At 36.4% G+C, this 23,717-nt stretch overlaps 1 protein-coding gene and 1 long non-coding RNA gene across 2 annotated transcripts in view; both read left to right on the top strand.

Moving 5' to 3' along the window:
• LOC107685459 (vasoactive intestinal polypeptide receptor 2-like) overlaps positions 1 to 8,186 on the top strand; it is a 37,453-nt gene extending 29,267 nt beyond the window's left edge. Inside the window, exons 6-14 of the mRNA XM_016482051.1 lie at positions 845 to 942; positions 1,300 to 1,435; positions 2,630 to 2,780; positions 3,705 to 3,765; positions 3,933 to 4,002; positions 5,194 to 5,285; positions 5,805 to 5,940; positions 6,449 to 6,490; positions 7,537 to 8,186. Of these exons, the coding sequence (XP_016337537.1) occupies positions 845 to 942; positions 1,300 to 1,435; positions 2,630 to 2,780; positions 3,705 to 3,765; positions 3,933 to 4,002; positions 5,194 to 5,285; positions 5,805 to 5,940; positions 6,449 to 6,490; positions 7,537 to 7,710 (960 nt within the window). The 3' untranslated portion in view covers positions 7,711 to 8,186. The remainder of the gene's footprint in view (positions 1 to 844; positions 943 to 1,299; positions 1,436 to 2,629; positions 2,781 to 3,704; positions 3,766 to 3,932; positions 4,003 to 5,193; positions 5,286 to 5,804; positions 5,941 to 6,448; positions 6,491 to 7,536) is intronic.
• A 13,267-nt stretch (positions 8,187 to 21,453) lies between these two features.
• LOC107685432 (uncharacterized) overlaps positions 21,454 to 23,717 on the top strand; it is an 18,874-nt gene continuing 16,610 nt past the window's right edge. Inside the window, exon 1 of the long non-coding RNA XR_001633953.1 lies at positions 21,454 to 21,528. This is a non-coding gene — a long non-coding RNA (uncharacterized LOC107685432). The remainder of the gene's footprint in view (positions 21,529 to 23,717) is intronic.

Below are 23,717 nucleotides of genomic sequence, written 5' to 3'. Positions count from 1 at the left end.
TATTTATACTATAGTCGCACCGGTAGTGACGTCATGGCTGTCGTCAGTTTTTTTGACGCCTATTTATACAATTTAAATCGCATCATATGACCCCTTTAATATAGCAACAGTGCTGCTGACATTTAAAAAAAAAAAGTGATGATTATATACAAAAACGTTGTTGCATTGATAGGAGTTCAAACAAGTAGGTAAGATAAAACATGGCCAAAGGGGGATTCTTTACTACTTTCAGTACTTTTTTTTTACTACTTATTTTGTATACAGTATATGGAAGTTTGGATAGTCTGGGATATAGATTTTGTTTAACTTGAAATTAGTTCATATACCCAATTATATGAACTATATTATATTGTATTATTTTTATGTAAATGAAATGAGACCCAAATATATAGTATACTTTTGTTTTTAAATAAACCAAATAAAATTGCAACTGGAATGCCAGTTTTAACCATGCATTTCTGTTGTATGGAAATGGCAGCTTTGACATTTGTTCTGCTAGAAAAAAAAGGTATGATTTTTATGCATCAGAAGCGTGGGCTGGTGATGACAGGATGTAAATGTTCTGAGGAATGTGCAGCACGATTGGACTAGTCAAATTTAGACATGTTATTGAGTGATTTTTGCCATAGTGATTTAGACAATAATCACAATTTTTGTAATAATTTTTATCATATAACTTTTATTTTATTTATTCATTTATTTTTTGTTAGTGGAGCAATAGAGCATAATGGTTTAGATCTCTTGGGGGAATAGCTGAATTTTATGTGGGGTGTCTTAACCCCACTAAAAATAAAATATTGCAAATACAAAGCGTTTCTCAAATTTGGTTTCTCTTTCTGTCCAGCTTGTTTTCTACACGGTGATGAAGGCCCTTTACACACTCGGACACAGCCTCTCTCTCATCGCACTCATCACCGGCAGCACCATCCTCTGTCTGTTCAGGTCTGAAACGGAGCCTTAAATAGTTCCAGTAGTTGTGTCTGCTTTTTATTACTCTACACTTTGTATGGATGTATGAGCCTGCCTTATATTAATTGTAATTGTTGAATTTGGCAGGCTTCTGAATGACTATATTTAAAAAATTTTGGCATTGAGGATAAACATTATGCTTGGCGCTTGGTTTTTACCCGATAGTGTTTATCTAGCTGGAATGAAATTATTAATTGAAGAAGTTGTCTGGAGATGTGATGAATGGAACAGTGCTTAAGACTCTCTGCATTTTTCTCACAAACTAACCATAAGCACAATTAAAATAGAAAAGAGGCCATGTTTATTTACAGGTCTGTCTTGCTCCAACAGAAAACTCCACTGCACCAGGAACTACATCCATCTGAACCTGTTCTTCTCGTTCATACTGAGGGCCATCGCTGTGCTTGTCAAAGATGCCATTCTGTTTTCCCACGAGAATGTAGAATGTACAAAGCAGCCATCACTGGTGAGTGAATCCATCCATCCAGAAGATCCACAAGCAAATTAATATAATTTAATGTTGAAATGTACATTTATATTTAAAAAGTAAAAAAAAATAAAAAAAATAATTTAATTCAGAAAGGGATGGTTTAAATAAATCAAAAGTGACAGTAAAGACTTTTAATGTTTTCTATTTTAAGTAAATGCTGTTCTTTTGAACTTTCTATTCGTCAAAGAAACCAAAAAAATGTATCAAGATTTTCACATAAATATTAAGCAATTGCTTATAAACTCGTAATTCTGAGAAGAAAGGTCAGAATTGTGAGATATAAGCTCGCAATTACCTTTTTTATTTTTATTTCATGGCAGAAACCAAGAAAAAACAGAATTGTAAACTCAGAATTCTGAAATGTAAACTTGAATCTGTGAGAAAAAAGAATTCTGAGTTTATATCTCACAATTCTGAGAAACAAAGTCTGATTGTGTCAGCAATTCTCTCATTTTTTTATAAAAAAAATGGGTATGTCCTTCCATTGTTTCATGAGCATCAAATGAGCATATTAAATTAGCTGCTGAAAATTCAGCTTTGCCATCATAGAAACAAATTACCCTTTAAAATGTATAAAATATATATATATTTTTACTGTATTTTTGATCAAATTAATGTAGTGAACATAAGTTGCTTCTTTCAAAAACATTTCAAAATCTTACCGACCCCAAACTTTTGAAGAAACATTATTTTATAATTTCTGCTCAATTAGTGACACAAAAAGACATAAAAATAATCATTGCTTCTCAACACCATGTCAGTTAGTCTTCCATTGTTTGCTCAAACAAGTAATGCCATTCCCATTCCTCACAGCATTGGTTCAACCAGAAGTTGTCCTACCAGAAGCCTCAAACAAACAGAAATGTTTGTTCACCTACAAATGGTTTACTTTGAGCTGTCTGCATACATTAAAGTGGGATTTGAGATAGTATTCTAACATTGAAAAAATTACACACTTCACCTTTAAGGGTCTGAACTGAGCTAAGCCAGTTTCTTAAAACATGCATAGTCAACTAAACACATTTTATGCTTCATCGGTTTTAAAAGTTGGTTATTTCTGTCACTACAGACCCTAAAAACCCAAATCTGTACTCACGTTTGTTTGTCACAGTTTTTGGCATTTCTGAGACACATATAGCGCACATTGAAGTTCTCTGTGCTTGTGTTTAGATTGGTTGCAAGGCCAGCCTGATCATCTTCAACTACTTCATCATGGCAAACTTCTACTGGTTGCTGGTGGAAGGGCTTTACCTACATACTCTACTGATGGTCATCTTCTCTGAGAACAGACACTTCATCATTTACCTCCTCATTGGCTGGGGTAAGTCTTCATTAGAAACACTGACCTTTTTAAGCTGTTTCCGTTTTCCAAAACCAATTGTTACTTTTCAGAATCACTTTCTGTCTTTTAAAGCTCTTCATGTCAGTGTTTTCACCTATAAGCAGGTATTTGAGTAAATAAAGGATTATTTGAGTCTAAAGCCTAGAGATTTTCCACTTCCCACTGCATTTGATGCTTTAGCTTTCATCTTATCTGACACGAACACATGTGTGCATAGAAAATCATTTGAGAACACACACCTCTTCACGGTGTAGCATTGAATGTCTCTTCCTTAATTTATTCAAACACTTCTGAATAGATGTCACTCACTACTCAGAGGAAAAACAGCATAGGGAACTAGATGACGTGCCATCGGTCTTGTTCAGTCTGTTTGTCTTACATTATGTATTAGTATGTCTTTGTAGTTTGTTGTGTCCCTGGAGTTTCCAGGCGAGAGAAAGGAGAGCAGAATCTTCATTCATTTCTAGAGGACAGGCTTGGGTGTGGCTTGCTAGACTCATCATATCAACACCTCATTAAGCTTCTCTTTCATCATGACAGTGACAACTAACATGGCCTCTTTAATCATGTTCTGTTTACCAGCATTTCCTCTCCGGCTTTACTTGTGTTTAGAGATAGTGGCCCACATCCCAACAGGAAACTGAAGTAACAATTTCTCAGCAGGTGTCCGAGCAAAGATGCTATTTCCTAACATCACATTCTGTCTGTCTGTCTGTCTGTCTGTCTGTCTGTCTGTCTGTCTGTCCGTTCGTCCGTCCGTCTGTCCATCCGTCCGTCCGACTCTGTCTGTCTGTCTGTCCGTCTGACTCTGTCTGAAGCCTATATTTACATTGATTATGCATGCATGAATGAATGTGACCACTAAGTCTCTTGATATTTGATCATTCCCTCTTCTTCTTCCAGGATTCCCCACCGTGTTTGTGATTTCATGGATTGTGTGTAGGATTTACCTCGAGGACACAGGGTGAGTAGTTGAGCATAATCAGACAGTGACAGAGCTCACATGAGACTCTTAATAGCGGATATTTAAACCTGAGAGATTAAAATGAGGCAGAAGAAGATGAAACGCATTCCCATTTGCTACCACTGTTATGAAAGCACTTGTAACTCTTTGATGACTCCTCATAACAGATGCTGGGAGAGAAATGATGCCCCGATTCCCTGGCGGGTGATTAACTGGCCAATCATGGCATCTGTCATTGTGAGTATAACCTCACACCAGCTATTATAAACACTGAGACCAGCCTCATACTGTATGCATTATGTCAGGCAGTGAGGGATTCTGCCAGCAAAGCAGACACGGGGATGTGCTGAGTCTCACGAACAGTTTCCATGTCCTGGATGGGACGTGAGCGCAGGCATGTCAGGATGAGCGAGAAAACGCACTGTCACAAGTGCCTCTCTCAGCACACATGCCAAGACTCTCTCTTTTGTCCGCTGTGCCATTTCCATTTTGTAAACACTCACCTGCAAGAGATCAAATGTCTTTGGACAGCATGATGGCTGTGTTTGACAGCTTTGCTCGAACGCATCCAGGTCAAAATGTCCCTGTTCCTCAGCCCTCCAGAGCCTAGGAATGCAATAATAATAATAAAACATAAGTTTTTCTGGCAAACGTGCTCAGTTCTGGTGTGTTTAGATAACTCTCTCACAGAGCTCTGCACACTATGCTACTGTGTAACTACATTTCTCTGCTACCCAGAATGCCATGGTAGATGAAGCTTTGGCCAAGATGTTCTGTTTGTTTTGATTTAAGTTTTATGGCGGGATTAATTATGAGGAACAGAAACAAGTGGCCTCTTTTGTTTCTACTATCTGTCTGATGGATTCAAACAAGATGGAAATTGGAGATTATCAATTTACATTTGAAGTTATGCATTTGGCAGACTAAATCCAAAACAGCTTTTGGTGCGAGGCATACATTTTATTAACTTGAATGACATTAGTGTTTCTAGTGTCATTTTAAATGCCAGATCAACTCCTAAAAGGGATAATTCAGCCAAAAATGAACATTTTGTCATCATGTCATTCCAAACTGGTATGACTTACATCTGTGGAACATATTGAAGATACATTTGCCCATACAATGAACGTCACTGGTGTCAACACTGGATCTATTTGAGTTTCATTTTATGGACAAAATTCAAATCATATAGGTTTAGAATGACTTAAAAGGGTGAATAAATGGTGAGAATTTTCATTTTTGGTTCCTTTAAGACGTTGTGTCACAGTGTGTGCAATAATCCTGTAATCTGTTTCAAGTCTTACAGAATGTTTTGAGAAGTTCTTGTGTCAGATCCAGTCAACAGTGGTAATGTTTAGTCTGGATAATGTCATTGTATAAAAGAGGAATGATTTAAAATCTTTTTCTCTTCCCTTCTGTGTTCTACAGTTGAACTTTATTCTGTTCATCAGCATCATTCGAATCCTGGTCCAGAAACTGAGGTGTCCTGATGTCGGTGGAAACGATCAGTCCCAGTACAGGTATTGCAAATGAATGCCAACTAATATTTTATTCTGCAAACATGGCATCAGGCACCATGATTGAACCCTCTTACATGCTATTCAGGTCATAGCTGAGATCTCCCTTTTAAATTTACCAGGAGTTGCATTCTAGCATGAATTTCAGAAAATGGTTGGAAATGGATGGCTGCTGTCCATTTTTATCCAGGTCTTCCACTATCTATTGAGCATTGCTAAATGTGTATGCATTGAAATGGGGGTGAAATATTTATGCTGCGATTTGTAGCAATCTTGAGTTTTTATTCTGCTGAGAGTGGCACGTTCTGCGTTTGAGTGCCCTGTCGCTAATGCATGAGAGGCTGTGCTCTATTTGATGGCTCTCCCATGATGCGCTTTTCCCTTTGAGATTTCAGGTTGGAGCTCTCCATTGTGTGCTTGAAAATATACTGTCTATTTGACAAAAATTGCCATGCTATCATAACAGTAGGGGTCCCTCTCATCACTCCGTTCAAATCCTGTTACTCTTCTTTCTCTTTTCAGGAGGTTGGCCAAGTCCACACTTCTCTTGATCCCTCTGTTTGGCATCAACTATGTTGTTTTCGTTTACATCATAGAAGAAAATGGAGAGATGGAAAACTATAAAATATTCTTTGACCTTGGTCTGGGATCTTTTCAGGTGAGAATATGCCTAAATGTATGACTAGTGATTATATATATATCTTCTTAAACTTTCACAAAAGCTCCACAGTTTGAAGTCAGTAAGATTATTTAAGATAAACAATTAGATTTTAATTAATCTAGATTTAAAAAAAATTATATTCAGAATAAATGCTGCTTTTTTGAACTTTCTATTCATCAAAGTGTCTTGAAAAAATGTATCATGGTTTCTACAAAAATATTACACTGAAGACTGGAGTAATGGCTGAAAATTCAGCTTTGCTCTCATCGGAATTGTAAAATATTAATAATATAAATTAATATAAACAATGTTAATATAAACAGTTACTTTAAATTATAATACTGTAATTGAATTGTAATTTTATTTTAGTAATTTATTTTGTAATAATCACAATATCATTGCTTTTTGAATAACATTACAAAATCTTATCGACTCCAAACTTTAGAATGATTTGTGATGCTTTATCAGTGTTGTACCACATTAACTCTCTGTATTCCTTTCACAGGGCTTGGTGGTTGCGATTTTGTACTGTTTTTTGAATAGTGAGGTTAGTCTGCAATTTTATTGATCATTGATGCATCTCACTTTAGCTCTATTCCAAAACCTAGTGAGCTGCTTACTGCATCCTAACTGTAATAGAATCTCATAAGTTAGCAATTTAAAAAACTTTACATAAGCAGCAACACAAATAGTACTAAAAAAATACAAAAATACACCCACACATTGAGTAAAATAATTTTTGTTACACTGAACATTTTTGACAATGCTTTTGAGTATCAGATGACATTTTTATTTAAAATCAGCATTTTTGTTTTCACCCCATCTGCCATCCTTTATTTGCATTCTGGCATTGTCATCTCTATTAAGGATACATACAGTGCTTCCTTAGAATTTGGTCAAAACAAGCAATTTACTAGGCAGTATGATAAAGTTAGAACACTCTTAATTTCTGTGCATATGATGCCTTAAATGCCTCCTCAGGCAGCTCACTAGGTTTTGGAACAGAGCAGTGGTTTTCCTTCCTAGTTCAAATCAACATGAAATATTCACAACCTATTTTACTTCTGTAATGTGACATATTTCTGAGTGAAAAAGGATGTTGAAGGAGATAGACATGTAGGATGAATTTTTGGGGTCTTGCAAAAATTCCCTCTGTATGCACTCTAAAAAATGCTGGGTTGTTTCAAACCAATGTTGGGTCAAATATGGACTAACCGAACTGTTGGGTTAAAAAGTTAATTTAAAAATGTAACCAAAATTAAACCCAACAGTTGGGTTAGTCCATATTTGACCCAACATTGGGTTGAAACAACCCAGCATTTTTTAGAGTGTGACAAGTGATTAAAAGGAAAGGCATGAAAACAAGTTTTTTTCTGATGCAGAGCAAGTATAATTACATTTTGATGAAAGATTACAAACAAACATTTGTTATGTTTGCAATAATAGTGCCCTGAATCAATTAAAATAAAACTAGAAACATATTTTGAGCATAAATGGGTTCAATCTTGATTTCATGTCGACTTGCCACCCTGTGTGTTTCTGTGCTAAAGCTAATGCTAATGCTAATGGATGTTATACTTGGCTGCTTTGCAGGTCCAGAGCGAACTCAAGAGGAAGTGGCGGAGTTTGCGTTTAAAGCGTTACATCAGTCGTGACTATCGTCTACACAGTTCATCCATATCCCGGAACGGCACAGAAAACATGGCCCAATTCCATCGGAACTCCAGAGCCCAGTCTTTCCTACAGACCGAGACCACCGTGGTGTGAGACATCCAGAAGCAGCGCTATATGAATCACGCTCTTACTTCACCCCCCCCAGCTAACAACTCAGTATTTTTCAAAAGCTTTACGCTGAAGAGGATGAGGCTTCCTGAAGCATGAGATTGACATGCAGGAGACACGATAAGGATTCAGCATCTCTGAGGCACAGCGCTGTATTTCAGTAGGCCTATACAATGCAAAATCTTGCAAAATTTGCTATAAACCACCAAAATAGCACATTAAACCAAATCTCTGTGAGTGGGATAGTATTGGTGGCATTAAAAACTGCAATTCCGTTTTTTTTATTGAATGCAGATGACATATATATTGCTTTTTGTAAACTCTTTCATTGCATTAGGGTCAGATTATATAATAGTGTTATGTAAATGCTACTTAAGGCCCACAGCTATTTCCTTAGACGTTCATGGAGGAAATTGTGAAAAAAAATTTGAAAGTTGTTTTTAAATTGTATTTAGTATGTTTGTGCATTTGATTGGTACACTGAAAAAATGTGGTGTAGAAACAATTTTCAGTCAGAAATTGCTAGTAAATTTCACAATTATTACAAAGAAACCATGCTATCAACACATGAAAACTCACCAAGAAAGTGTCTTGGATGAATGCAAGAAGTGGGTCACCTCTATGCCAAACAAACTCAAATGTGAGGTTTTATAAAAGACATTACAGCCAGAGGTGTCCACACTAGCATGGGACTCATTTCAGAAGAATATGTCTTATTTCAGATACATGTAGAAACTGAAAAGACAGTCGTACACTCAAAAGAAAAGCGGTGATTGTAAGAAAAAGCAAAAATTATTGCACTGATATTGATCTGTTCTTGCATCTGCAACATTACATAATGCCACTTTGTCATTATTCGACCACTAGGATTTTTTTTCTTCATCTTTTATACCTTGAAGAAAAGCCACAGTATGAAAAAGCATGAACTGAGATACAAGATTATACTTTTTCCAAGATATGTATATAGCATGTGAATGTAATTCATTATGTGAGGAGATTCAGTATAGTCTTATGAATGAAATGACAAATATGTGGCATAAATATATAGTTTGCCCACAAAAAAAGATGTGTGATAAACCAAACCACGACTCGCTATTATTACTCCGCAAACTCTTTTATTTCATATCCCACTGATCAGTAATTTCAATAGAAGGTGTTGATGGCGTTTTTGATTATTTTTGCTTTTGTGTTGCTCTGCCTCACATTGTCAGGGAGGTTGGGGAATTGTACACTGCAATGAATCCTGCTGTCTGTGCTCTTTTCATTCAACTGAAAAACAGATAATTAATCCAGTAGACAGTTGGACGCTGATTTAGGTCAAGTGAACTGACAAAACAGCGAGTGTGAGGGCGTATGATAGTGACATTTCAGTGTGAGCTGTGCTTGGCAAACAGATTCTGGGAACTGCAGTCCAGAGACTTCACAATGGGTTGGAGAGGAGATCGAATCTCTTACAGCCAGGCCTGAAGAACGAGAGGTCCCCGGGACACCACGTGCGAGGTAGCATTCATTTAAAGTGACACAGATGCCATGGGCAGGGGCATTCAGCATCGTTATCAGAAGAAAAGATAAAGCTTTAATTAGAGCTGGCAGAAAGGAATTGTGGGTTGTTTGAATTAAATATTGAAGGAGGATGACAGTATGCCTTCATTTTGAAAGATGACCATGGTTTGTGAAGGATCTGCTGTGTTAGATGCATTTATGATGTAAAAAAATATGTTCAAACAGAGGCCATAATGTTGTGCACTTCTTGTTTATTATATTAACCATCTGCAATGTTTAATTGGAAAATTGTTCTCAGTTTTTGCAGTTCTTACATTTTTGCTGAATGTTTCTTGTAAACTGTATTGAGATTTTTCAGTAAATGTGAAAGTTGTTTTTAAATTGTATTTAGTATGTTTGTGCATTTGATTGGTACACTGAAAAAATGGTGTAGAAACAATTTTCAGTCAGAAATTGCTAGTAAATTTCACAATTATTACAAAGAAACCGTAACAGTGAATCAAATGCAAAATTTGAAGTAGAAAGACTAAAATGGTATTTTCTTGTAAAACGCACTCCAATAATCTTTATTTGCAATTGTGTAGTGACTCTTTTTTAGCACCATTAATGCAGCTGATTTAATTTTAATTTAATTTTCAGCACATATTCAGTTTATACTGCGCTAATTGAAATGATTCAATACGCCAAAATAATTTGCTAGTGCAATGTAGATAAGATTGGTAGGGTTTGTTTTTATGATCGTGGGTCTTGGGAATAATAAATGAGATGCTAAAAACAGACCAGTGAAATACGATTACACTTCTCCCTTGCCGATCAACAGATCAGCTTCACCATCAACACTGATGATATCACACACAGATGATGTTGTTTTGATTCATTTCCTGTTCTATTGCTGTCTGTTGTCTTATCGCCTTCCTGTATCCTCAAAAGGAGTGAACATGCTTCTCCTTGGAGGCACAGCAAAAAAGTAACAGGGAGTAACAACTCGTTTTCAGGCCGCTGGCCTCCACATTCACACTGTTCTTACAAGTCATTTACAAAGCGCTGTTTCTTCATGCAACGTTTACATGTGCCATCAACGATTGAACTGACAGAATGTCACAAATGAAATTTCACGGTAATTCACGCAGCCTGATTATGGAGTTTCGCAGCTTTCAGTGTAACAGTTGTTTGGATGAAGATGAGGCCTTTGGGTTTTCATGGACATGGTAGTGTACAGTCTAGGGAATAAAGGATGGCACAGTGCCATGGCAGAAATGTTCCAGTCCTCTTGCCCCATGCTCATTAGCAACATTTGTTAACATACAAATTCATGCAATTAAATAATAATTTTTGCCCAATCACATCAGTGTTATATCAGTATTATTTATTAATTTTTAATTAGCTTTTATTTTCTTTATGTTCAGTGTTTTTATTTTAATTGTAGTTTTAGTTTTGTAATTATGTACTTTTGTCATTTTTATTTTTCTATTATTTCTGTTTAGATTTAATTAATTATTAAGTTTTAGTAATTTTAGTACTTCAACTTTTTTTAACACGACATTTCTCATTTTCAGGTATTTTTATTTACTCACCCTCAGGCCATCCAAGATGTAGATGAGTTTGTTTCTTCATCAGAACAAGTTTGGAGAAATGTAGCTTTACATCACTTGCTTTACAATGGATCCTATGCAGTGAATGGGTGCCATCAGATGATAAAAACATCACAATAGTCCACAAGTAATCCACACAACTCCAGTCCATCTGTTAAAGTCTTGTGAAGCGAAAAGCTGCATGTTTGTAAGAAACAAAACCAGGGTGTTTTAACTTTAAACTGTAGTTTAAATATGAGTCCATAATCCATAAAAACTCCATCCTCTGTTGTCCTCTCACATCAAAATCCACTGATATATTTGTTTAGAACTGTTTTGGACTTTCGCTTGTAAACGGTGCTTTAATTGTTCATATTTCTCTCCTAATTCAGACATAACGACTCGCTGGAGAAAGCAATATTATGGACAGAGGACTCGTATTTTAGCCAGAACCATTTTGTTTAAGTTAAAAACAAATTAGTGATGGATTTGTTTAGTACAAACATGCAGGCTTTTGCTTTAAAAAATGTAACTTGTGGATTATTGTGATGTGTTTTTTTTTATCAGCTGTTTGAACTCTGATTCTGACGGCACCCATTCATTGCAGAGGATCCATTGGTGAGCAACCGATGTAATGCAGTAGAATTCTATTTATAACTTTATAGAATGGCTGAGTGTGAGTAAATTTTCAGCAAATTTTTATTTTGGGGTGAACTATTCCTTTAAAAATATATTTTTAATAGTTTTACTTCCTGGCGGAAGCTTTAAGATAATATACAGGTAAAATAAAAAGTAACTTAATGTGTCTAATATTTAGACACCTGATAGCCACCCAGAACAGCTTGAATCGACCTGGTACTAACAACCTAGCAACCACCCAGTTAAGCACTCAGAGCACCTTAGCAACTGCATAGCAATGCCCTGGCGACCACACACACCAAACTACATTGTGGTAGTGAGTGCACGCACAACCCATATTTTCTTCAGAAAATGCAAAATAAGCAAGTTAAGAGCCACAATTTTGTCAGGGGATTTTTTTGTTTTTGCGTTTTATTTGATAGAAAAGTAGTAAAGACAGGAAGCAAAGTGAGAGAGAGAGGGGGGATGGGATCGGGAAAGGTCCACGAGCCGGGACTCGAACACAAGACACCCGAAGCGCAACGGGACTACATGTCAACACGTATTTGATAGAAAAGTAGTAAAGACAGGAAGCAAAGTGAGAGAGAGAGGGGGGATGGGATCGGGAAAGGTCCACGAGCTGGGACTCGAACACAAGACACCCGAAGCGCAACGGGACTACATGTCAACACACTGCCCATGAGGCCATCGATTAAAAGTTGTGCTAATATATTCTTGTGTCGCAACTTTTAAGAAAATTAGTAAAGTAAAAGTTATTTGCCTACATTAGACAACCTCAAATGTTTGACTTTCTAATTAACACCTGTGCCCTATCCCTTCACCCGAAGAATCTCCAGATGCTTCACTTTGGCATTGATCCATCATGATTCGTCCCGACTTATCAGTGCTGTTGACTTATCAGTGCCTCAGCTAAATCATTTGGCATGGGTATTAGGCCGAAATGACATGCATCCAATCCTGTGTGACAAGAGGCGAGTTGTCAGCCTGTGGATGTGGCGACCAACGAGTGGCTACAGTTGGACCTGTGTTCTCGAAAGCCAGTGAAGTGGAAACCTCCACACACTATACTCTTGGGAACTGCAAATCTGCTTTCAGAATCCTTGCACTGGATGGAAATAGACAGGCATTTCAAATGTACACTGTCTAAATCACTTACTGGTTTTTGTAGCTGGGTGAGCTTTGGAGAGATAGAAATGACCTTTTGGGATGCTATGACCGGTCACTGACCCCTGTTCACACATACAGCGTCTAGGAGTCTTTGAAAACATGTTGTCCATTAGGAACAGCTGTACTTATCAGTTAGTCCTCTGCTTGTCAATGTCACCGCACAGTGAGAAGTTCCTTCTGTTCATCAGTCAGGACGATTGTAGACTATTAACTGTCCCGTTCTCCTCTAGCCTCATCGATACCTCCTGCTGTAACAGAAACCTCTCACAGAGAAGCTGTTCTTTTCTGAGTGGACGTACGTGCCCAGGTCGGTCAGGAGTTTATATGTTGATATTGATGCCCCAAAAAGGTCAAATCCAAAAACAACAAACATGTGTATACTATTTATAACTGTGGATATGGCATTTGTTTACCAATACAAAAATGCTGGGTTGGGAACCATGATAGTATCAGACGGTAATACTGTGGTACCTTGATATATTCCGTGGTACAGAATGATTACCATATTTCTATGCTGTTTTTTACATGGTACTCAAAGGTACTTTAAAGAATGCCATGGTATTACCATGGAAAATGTCCAAAACTTTTAGGCTAATACAAAATAAATGTAAATGTTTTAAATGTAAAACCTAATACAAAGGTATTACCTTGGTACATACACAAAAATTACAGTATTACGATAGTACATGTCCAAAACATTGCAATACAGTAACTGCTACCTTTTGTTTTGTCTTATTTTTTTTCCTCAAATGAGCAGCTGGAGTTAGCTGGAAAAACATATTGGTTGTACAGAAGGTTTGATAATTATGCTGTTTTTTTTTACATGGTACTCAAAGGTACTTTAAAGAATACAGTGCTATGGTAAATGTCCAAAAATTGTGGTATTTGCTTGGTACATATAAAAACTATGGCATTATCTTGATACATATGTTTATTGGGGCAGTCGACGACTAATGGTTAGAAAGGACTGGTAACCCGAAGGTTGTGGGTTTGAGTCTCAGGTCCAGCAGGGATTGTAGGTGGAGGGAGTGAATGTCCAGTGCTCTCTTCTGCCCTCAATACCACGACTGAGGTGAGACCCTTGAGCAAGGCACCGAACCCCCAACTGCTCCCCGGGCGTTGCAGGAAAAAATGGCTGCCCACTGCTCCGTGTGTGCGTGTGTGTGCACTTGGATGGGTTAAATGCAGTGTACAAATTCTGAGTATGTGTCACCATACTTGGCCACACGTCACTTCAGTGTTGTTCACTGTCATATCCAAAAACAGCAGTATTAACATGGTAAATGTAAAAAAAAAAACATGATGTTGGTTCATATTCAAAAACCATGGTACATGTCCAAAAATTTGGTATTATATTGGTACATATCTAAAAACATGGCATTAAACACATAACAAAAATAAAACATGGTTTACCATGGTACAAAATCCAAAAAACATAGTATTATTTTGGTACATGTCCAACAACAACAAAAACATTTATGTATTATATATTATAAATTATAAAATATATATTCTAACAATTTTTATATATACATTTATGGAAAAATACAAAGTATAACCATGTTTTTGGACATGTACCAAGGTAATATTATGCATTTTGATATTTTGAAAATGAATTTTCTGATATCATGTGCCACAACCATATCACCCTGTAGCCCAAGACTGGTCTCCCACTGAAGCTAAGCAGGGTTGAGCCTGGTTAGTACCTGGATGGGAGACCTCCTGGGAAAACTAGGTTGCTGTTGGAAGAGCTGTAAGTGAGGCCAGCAGGGAGTGCTCACCCTGTGGTCTGTGTGGCCTCCTAATAATCCCCATCCATTGAATTGGCTCTATCACTCTCTCTCCTCTCCACCTGTAGCTGGTGTGTGGTGAGTGCACTGGCACCGTTGTCCTGTGGCTGCCGTCACATCATCCAAGTGGATGCTGCACACCGGTGGTGGTTGAGGAGAGACCCCCTCATATGATTGTAAAGCGCTTTGGGTGTACAGCAATACACAATGAAGCACTATATAAATGCCTCATTCATTCATTCAGTCATTCATGTTGGACTTGGTATCATAGTAATACTCAGTAATACCACTTTTTTATACACATACTATGGTAATACAATGGTTTTTGAATATGAATCAAGGTAATGCCGTGTTTACTTGACATTTACCATGTTAATACTGTAGCTTTTGGTTATGAATCAAGATAATGCCATGTTTATTGGCTATTTATCATGTTAATACTGTAGCTTTTGGTTATGTATCAAGACAATGGCATGTTTTTAATGTATATATCAGATTTGTTACCTAGTCTTGATGTTTTTGGAGGGAAAAGTATCAGATCATGAACAGGTGATGCTGAATTTATGTACGTGTCTGATGTTTGCGGCGCTGCTACAGTTAGGTGATGGAGTTAAACATTTCCACTGGCTCAGATGGACAGTGCAGCGTTTAAGCCAGGCAGGCAGCAGATGGAGGGTTTACACACCTTGAATAATGAATTTTCTGACCAGGAAAAAAGAACACTCTGAGCTCCATCTCCAGGGACAGGTCCAAAATATCCATGAGGTACAGAGTAAACAGGCTGCTGATGTTCCTTCAATGCTCAATACTGGGCACACAACACAAATTAGGAGCTTTGGTGTGGATGCACATGAACTAGAGCAATGAAATTGATAGCTTGCATTTGGATTTGAGGGTGTAATAATCCATAAGTGACGATTTGTAATTCTACAGTGCCAAGAAAAACAACCCTCTATTTCACCACATAGATTAATGACACAAGGACGTGTAGTTTTATTTATTTATTTATTTCCCTTTCTACCACATTGTTCTTGGCATTACTTGAGAAGGTTTAGTGGGCGAATATACTATAAATGGACCACAGCATCAGAGCAGAATTCACTCATAGCATGCTTTTGTGAAGACACCTTAACCCAATATCCCTTTATCAGAAGGTTGCTATGTAAGGGCAATGGTATGGGTGTGAATTTTAACATTTTAAAATATCATTCAATGAACTTACGTATTATGAGAATTAAATTACATTCCTATATTTTAGCAGGGAATTTCCTCAACTTTAGTTTTACTTCTCAATTTAGCTTCCATTAGACAGCTTAAAAAGCATGGTTGTACAGAAATTCAACGTCTGACTATTTCTATTCTATTCTACTTCTATTTTAAACTATACAGGAGCTAAATGTATAAAATACACCACATTATGTTGATAAAATATTAACACTAAGTGCGAATGAGTATTGAGTTTAATCCACTGCTAAAAAGTTCCTGGTTTATGGCCACTGTTGTGTAATTAGCTGTCTCCATTATTCTTCAAGGCAGGACAGGCAGACATGAATAGCATAAAAATTCAGGAGACAAGACTTGAGTAAGAAGAAATAGTTATTGTTCTGTTTTAGAAAGATATTTTTAAGCTGCTGATCTAAGGAAGAAAAGCAATGGAGAACAGCAAGATCCTTCATTATTTCTCTCGATTTCAGGAAAATGCTTGTCTATGACTTTATTCTCTGTTCTCTGTCTCCCTCTGTTGGCCCTCACATGAATAATATATAACGTATACTTATTACTATACTGCATGTCAATTTAAGAATTTAAGAATGAAAGAATATCTGGCAAAAATACCAATATAAAACAGCAACCTCCTTGTGATCATTTAATTAAACAAACCAGTGTCCTGTATGAAAGTCTTGCTAAACAGTGCATAGATAGCAGCAACACGTGCAGTATTGTGACAGCTACGGTTGAGCTAAATGCCACATTTGACATCTTAGCTTAAATGATTAAAGTTTTGACAAATAATAACAAGTGTAGAACGTCTAACATAAGCAAAGCATAGACTAATCATAAAATTCAATTCGGCTATTAGAGTAAATTCTATTGTTACAGTGAGAACAAGACATTATTCAGTTTTGAGGAAATACATAAAAGCTTTGCCATACAGTTTGACATTGGCAATGAGATTTGGGCTCCAAGGAACGTATCCTCTCCAGTTGTATGACATGAAACAATTCACCCAACCAAGCTTTGAAACATGGAGAGTCTGAAGATTTCCAGCTTAAAAGTATTGCTATTTTTGCAAGTCATGCCCATCAGTAGAGGTCATTGAAGGGAATTTGGAAGAGTGTTTAATGTCTCAGAATATCCAAGAATTGCAAGACAGTGTGGCTTAACCTCCTTTTGAAAAACATTTGAAAAAAAAAAATCAAATATGGCAGTCCAAAAATTGAACAATTTAGGACAAAACCAAAACGTGTGACCAGTAACACTTGTTTATTTTGCATCTGTCGCTAACTGGGGAAATAGAATTGAATATTTTACTTAATTTAGTTTTGGAATAATACAATCTATGGATTAAACTGAATCAACCTGTGCCTCGCATTTATTGAGCAGTCTTGAATCATTTTATACTTTCATTCCAGGTTTCATTGGGCACTTCTTCATCAAAGTCCTTAGCAGGCTTCTTTTATAGTTTGTGCTCACAGGCAGTTGGAAAGCATTAACACAGCGTGAAATCAGGTGTCTAGAGCTTGGATTTACCAAAAAACATTGCTCAAATGTATTAGATTTTGGTTTGTCAGTAGAACATGGAATGACCGTTTGAACATAATGTCTCGCTTGCATGTACCGAAAACAATTGGAGCCTGGGAGATTAAATGCAGATTGCAACTGACTAAACGATGCAAATTTACCATCTATATAAAGATTCCCAATAGACCTCAGGCCTTTGTTTTTCCATACAATAAAACCTCGGTCTAACTGAGAGGGTTTAAACGTGATTGTTCGCTATGGGTGTGAGGACAGACACGTCAGGTGATTTAACATGTTTGCTTATTTGATTTAATATGTGTATTGAATTTTTAATTATTAAAGGTACAATATGTAAGTTTTCACTGCTAGAGGTGTTCAAAACAAACAATGAAACAAATGCGTAGTTTGATGACGCCGTGACTGAGTGTGGAATCATGGGAGTTGTCGTCTTCATCCCCACAGCCGATATCCCCACAGCCGATGCAATCCGACGGGACTCAGGCAGAAATCATGTTTATGGATAAGCTAATGTATTAAAGATTTATTAACATCGTAGTATGAAGCAGAGTGAGGCGGAAAGCCGCCGAAGCGAAACGAGGCCACTGAAGCAATTGCTAATGAGAGACAAGAGTGACACACGGCTCGAAAGCAGCGGAGATTTTATTATGCCACACTTTAGCGCTTTCGCTCCTTCCGGTCGTGCGTATGTGGGGTAAAGCAGCGCTGTTTATCATACTAGATACGTTTGAAAGTTCTGTTATAATGCTACTCTGTGCGGTCGTCACCTGTCTAATAAATCGCACAACATATTAAAGCATCTTTGGTGTTTCCATGAAACCGGAAATCAAGGGTGTATGACGTCATTGGCAGGCGGCACAATGACACTATGGACACGGTCCATGTCACTAGTTAAAATTGCTTATTTCTCTGGATTTAAACATTCTTCAAAACATTTGGGATAATGTAAGTACACAAGTCAGCAAAATATATAACACTGTTCTAGTGGTTTTTGGATATTTTAATAAAAATATCTTACATATTGTGCCTTTAAATTAGTCCCAATTAGTTTTGATGAGGGAGACACTTTAGAAAAAGTAAAACTGGGAGACAAGATGTAGTTAGAGACAGTGCCTCAATGCTAAGCCATAGGGGATCAGCCACAGAGAAAGTTTCACCGGGAATACCCCTCTGCCAGTAAAATAAACCCTAGCATTTGCTGCCCAATAATAAAGTTCAAACACCGGGAGCCCTAGGCCTCCCATCTGTGTGGGTTTCTGTACGTGCGTTTTTGCTATTCGGGGGGTCTTGTAAGCCCAAATAAATGGTATGATGATTGAATCTAAAAGCTTGAAAAAAGATACAGGTATATAGATAGGCAAGTTTTAAAAAAGGTATAGGAACTGTGGTAAAGTGACCCTTTTAATTGCATTAATTTTGCCAATCAGATAACGGAAGGATCCTCCACCGCTCTATATTTTCTTTTAATTTGTCAATCCTGGCTAAGAAGTTTAATTTAAATATTTGCTTAGGGTTTTTTGGAACCTCAATGCCAAGGTATGTAAAATGGTCTTCGACTATTTTAAAAAGCAAGGGACCAACCTGGCTGTGATTTGTGTGTCTAGCAAGTGACATAAACTCACTTTTGGACCAGTTAATAGTATACCCAGAGATTTTTCCAAAGGCATTGATATAATCAAGCAAATGGGGAACTGATTTGGCTGGATCAGAAAGATATATTAATAGATCATCAGCATATAGACTAACGAAAGCTTCATAATTTCCAATCTTTATTCCATGTATATGTGGGTGACTTCTAATCCCTATGGCTAGTGGTTCCAACGCAATATCAAAAAGGAGAGGGGAAAGAGGATCTCCTTGCCTAACTCCTCGACACAATTCAAATGGGTTAGATTTGTTAGAGTTTGTCAGAATGGATGAACGAGGACATAAATATAAGATTTTTACCCATTTGATGAAACGACTCCCAAACCCAAAGTGTTCAATTTAGCATGAATGGCCACTCTGTTTGATCAAACGCCTTTTGGGCATCTAGTGAGATGATTGCACCTGAGGCTTCGTTAATCCTTATATAGGATGTTAAGTAGAAGACGAACTTTGCAAAAGGAAAAGCGACCTGGTATAAACCCAGTTTGGTCTGGGTGTACTATTGTTGAGATACTGTATGTTGTCCAAGTCTGTTTGCCAATATTTTTGTTAACACCTTCTGATCAAAGTTGAGAAGCGATATAGGACTGTAATTGGCCAGGTCGTTGTCTTTTCCTTTCTTTAATAGAACACAAATATTGGCCTCATTATAATGAATTGGGGAGTCTACCATTTTTATATGAGTCATTAATCATTCTCAATAAAAGAAAATTCACATTCAAAGCCATCGGGGCCTGGTGCTTTGCCAGACGGAAAAGACTTGATGGCCTCTAGGATGTCTGCTTCGGAAATTGAGCCTTCTAGGTCCTCTTTTGCAATTTCATCTAATTGGGGAAGGTTGAGATTATCGAAGAAAGAATCATAATCGTCTTGACTAACTTTGCATTTTGAGGAATAAAGATCTGAATAAAAATCCCTAAAAGATTCATTAATTTCTTCTGGACTGGTTACAATCTAAGCTGTTTTTGATTTAATTTGGTGAATGGTTTGCTTTGCTTGTTCACCCCTTAATTGTCTTCTTGCAAATGAAGTTTCTGGCTTATCACCCAGTTCAAATTGTTTTTGTTTCAATTTAAGTAAGAGATTCTCGACTCTTTTGCCTAGAATCAAATTATATTCATATTTTAAATTCAGTATCTTATTATAATCTTGTTGCAACCCATATTTTTTGTATTCCCTTTCTAATGTTGTTAATACATTTTCGATTATTAAAAGCCTGCTATTACTATTTTTCTTATTAGCAGTTTCGTAAGAAATAATATGACCCCTTATGACTGCCTTAAGAGCATCCCTTAAAATGGAATCGGAGACTTGGCCATTGTCATTATTTCTAAAGAAATCATCCAATTTAGCATTAATGTATTTTTCAAAAGCTGGGTCTTTAAGTAGATAAGGATTGAATCTCCAATAATAGTTCTGTCGTGGCAGAACATGTTAAACTCAAGCGAAATGGGACTATGGTCTGATATCAACATGTTATGGTACTGTGTACCATATTCTGAAATAAAATTGCTGCGGTCAAAGAACAGATACGATTTATGCTTATATATGATGTTTATTATTATAATAGTAGTAGTAGTTCTTTCTCAGATTCCCTAATCATACATAATCATACTGTTAAGCAATGCTCTGTATTTGACTGTTAACTAAATACAATAAAGAAAAACATGACATATGCTTTTGTAGGTCCATTTTAAAGGGACAGTTCATTCAAAAATAAAAAAATAACACTAATGTTGTTTCAAGGTTGTATGACTCATTCTTCTGTAGAAGATACTTTGAAAAATGTATCTGTTTTTTGTTCATACTGATTTTAAACGGGTAAATGATGACAAGAGTTGTTATTTTTGGGTGGACTTATACTATATATTATAATCTATTAGTACTTGGAGATTCCCAAACAGGTGTATGTGGAAAAATGCTGATGTTTTAAAAAAAAAAAGTAAAATAAAATTATAGAAAATATGTGTCTGACTTTAATTATAATTCCACATGATATCCAGTATAATATATAAAAAAACAAAAAACAAACAGGAAAATGTGTAGTTTGGTGTTAATATAGTTACTGATGGGGCTGTGGAGGCTGGGAAATATTGGCTATTAAAAAAAAGATCATGAAAGAAAGAATGACACAGGATACTAACACCAGGCTATCTTATATACATGTTATTTGGCCACAGATACATTTGTAGAGGTTTGTTTCATGTAGGCTATACACACACCGCAGTAATGGTCTCCAATGACAACTATATCAAACTATTCAAACAAAAATTAAAGCCCCACAAATGAAATATAAAAAGCTAAACACATCAAAGAGTAAAAAACTATATTAGCCGAGCTTAGCATAGGTTATTCGCTTATTGTTTGCGACGTGTGCCTGTAATCAATCAGGCAAAACAGTTCATAGACGATTTATCATATTACACAAACTATGCATTGTTTTGACACTGTTGCAGTTAATGCTTTAATGCTTAAACATTGAAACTTCATTATGTTTTCGAATAAATCCATTAAACAAGAAGCTGTTTGAAAAGCGTGCACTAATATTTTCAGGTCCATTTGTTTGTGCGTTGTCTCAAGGACACGCCCACAATATGGAAACTAATGAATATTCACTCCTGCGCCACCCATTGGAACCAAATATTTCAGGAACCGAATATATTGTAACACCGGGACGTCTGCATTGGTGTTGTAGGAGAAATTAAATGTCTTGCGGCTAAGAAATGGTGAGTGGCGTATAGATTTTTCGTAAGAAATTTAAGCGGACATTCCGAGAAAACAACTCATGTTATGTTAAGATGGCCAGAAAACAAGAAAGACATTGTAACGCGTCGCCTCTTTCGGCTTCCGTCGTAAAGCGGTGTTGTTTCCTCAGTCATTTGTAGCGCATTTTTGGATGAGGACGCGGATTTTCGCTTGAGAAGATCGTCATGTGTACTTTTATTTTAAGTTCGCTGTTTGCAGGGAACCAGCGGACGATTGGAACAGACCCATATTGTACCTTGAACCCAAGGAAAGTGTAAAAGGCATGTTTTGGACTTTTAATAGCCCTACCCTTCGAAAAAGGTTGTCATCAGCAGAGGAGGGAGTAAATTAAAAATCCTGGTGAGGAATAACATTCAATAAATTATAGTGTATCTAGCTACAATATAAGTAACTACAATGTTTATTGTTTGGCTATTTCAATTTAAAAGAAAAAAAAACTGCTTGTTGGCTAGGTTCTCCCAGCCCGACTAGATGAATTTGGGCAAAACCCCATTAAGTCCAGCCATTAGACCTGTTTAATCAGACAGAGAGAGCAGTTGTGACCATACAAACCAGTTTAGGCTGATTTAATGTGTTTTTCAGCAGGGAAAAAAACTAGCTCGAAGCTAACATTGATGTGCAGTATGGCCTATAAGTGATAAACTAACGTTAGACGTTAAGTGTGACTTGACTGCATTTATGGTTAATTTAATTATGAGCATTATTACATTAATATAATTACAGTATTGTTTACATGAGCTCCAACAGTACTGCCTTGATTATATTATAGGGTTTATGTTAACGTAGTCGTTGATACTGTACTTTGCAGTATGTGCCTCTAGGGTGCAGCACAGTACAGTATGTGTGTTAGGCCATACTTTATTGTGCACTGTGCTAATTTGCAGGTGAGTAATGTTAAGGGATGGTTAACATTTTGGCAGGCATGATGTCATGATAATTTCATAAAAAGCACTTTCAAACAGTGAGTGTAAATATTATCAGTTGATCAGATGGTGTAGACATATGGGAGACTCATGAGGGAGTACACAGAATGTATACACTAAAAAATAATGTGTTGGCTTAATAATAATGTGACTGCATCACTCATTTTATACGACGGCGTTTTAGTGCCACGTAAATAAATAAAAAAAAAAATCTAAGATTACGAGATTAAAGTCATAATATTTTGAGAATAAAGTCGAAATTACGATAATAAAGTCGGAATACTACGAGAATAAAGTCGAAATGTTTCGACAATATATTCTCGAAACATTTCGACTTTATTCTCGAAACATTTTGACTTTATTCTAAACTCCCCCAAACTCATCCAAATACTGTTGGCAGAATAAATTAGAATTTTAACTCGCAACCATACATTTATTTAAGATGTGGTAACAGGTTCCCTGAATTGTGAGCACTTCACATATATTTTTTTGTGCTTAGTGTTTGATGCATTTTGTACATCAGTTGAACAACTTGTTTTAGTCTTTTATTACATTTTGAAATGCAGACATGGCAGCCCTAATTACTTCTGTTTGTTGTTGTTCAAGATTTTGTTTTAATTGACCTTTTATACCTTAAAATGAATTGAAATTAGGGAGAAATAGTTATGTATGTATGCATCATCTGAAAAGTATGTTTGTCTGATCCATTGTAGGGTGTCATGATCAAAACATTTCAAACAAAAACAGTTTGTTATTGGTTGGCACGCAAACAATTGAATGCAGCCGTTTCAACCGTATGAGCAGTATATACGTATTCAACTTTCTGACAGAATTTATCTAACAAAGTTATGGTAAACAACTTACCAAGACTAAAAGTATTTGGACTGTGTGTAGAGTAATAAAATAAATATTTTACCTGTGCACTACTTGTGTAGTCTGTTGGGTTGAACAATACCATTGTGGCATGACAGCTACATAGAAAGACATACTTTATCTCTAGTCATAAAACCAGTAAAAAAAAAAAACGAACTAAGAAACAAATATCATTAAGCCTACATCTGCAGTTAATGTTTCTTCCTCTTTTTGTAACCCTATATTTCTCTGTATGTGATCTCAGCTTGTTTATATGCATATGCAATAATAGACTTGAGTTGAGCATGTGTGTATGTATATGTATATATATATGTATATGTATATGTATATATATGTATATGTATATGTATATA

Source organism: Sinocyclocheilus anshuiensis, unplaced genomic scaffold (assembly GCF_001515605.1).
Source record: "Sinocyclocheilus anshuiensis isolate Anshui unplaced genomic scaffold, SAMN03320099.WGS_v1.1 scaffold862, whole genome shotgun sequence".
In the NCBI taxonomy this organism is placed as follows: Eukaryota; Metazoa; Chordata; class Actinopteri; order Cypriniformes; family Cyprinidae; genus Sinocyclocheilus; species Sinocyclocheilus anshuiensis.
The sequence above is the reverse complement of the archived record's forward strand: the minus strand, read 5'-3'. Positions and strand labels throughout refer to the sequence as shown.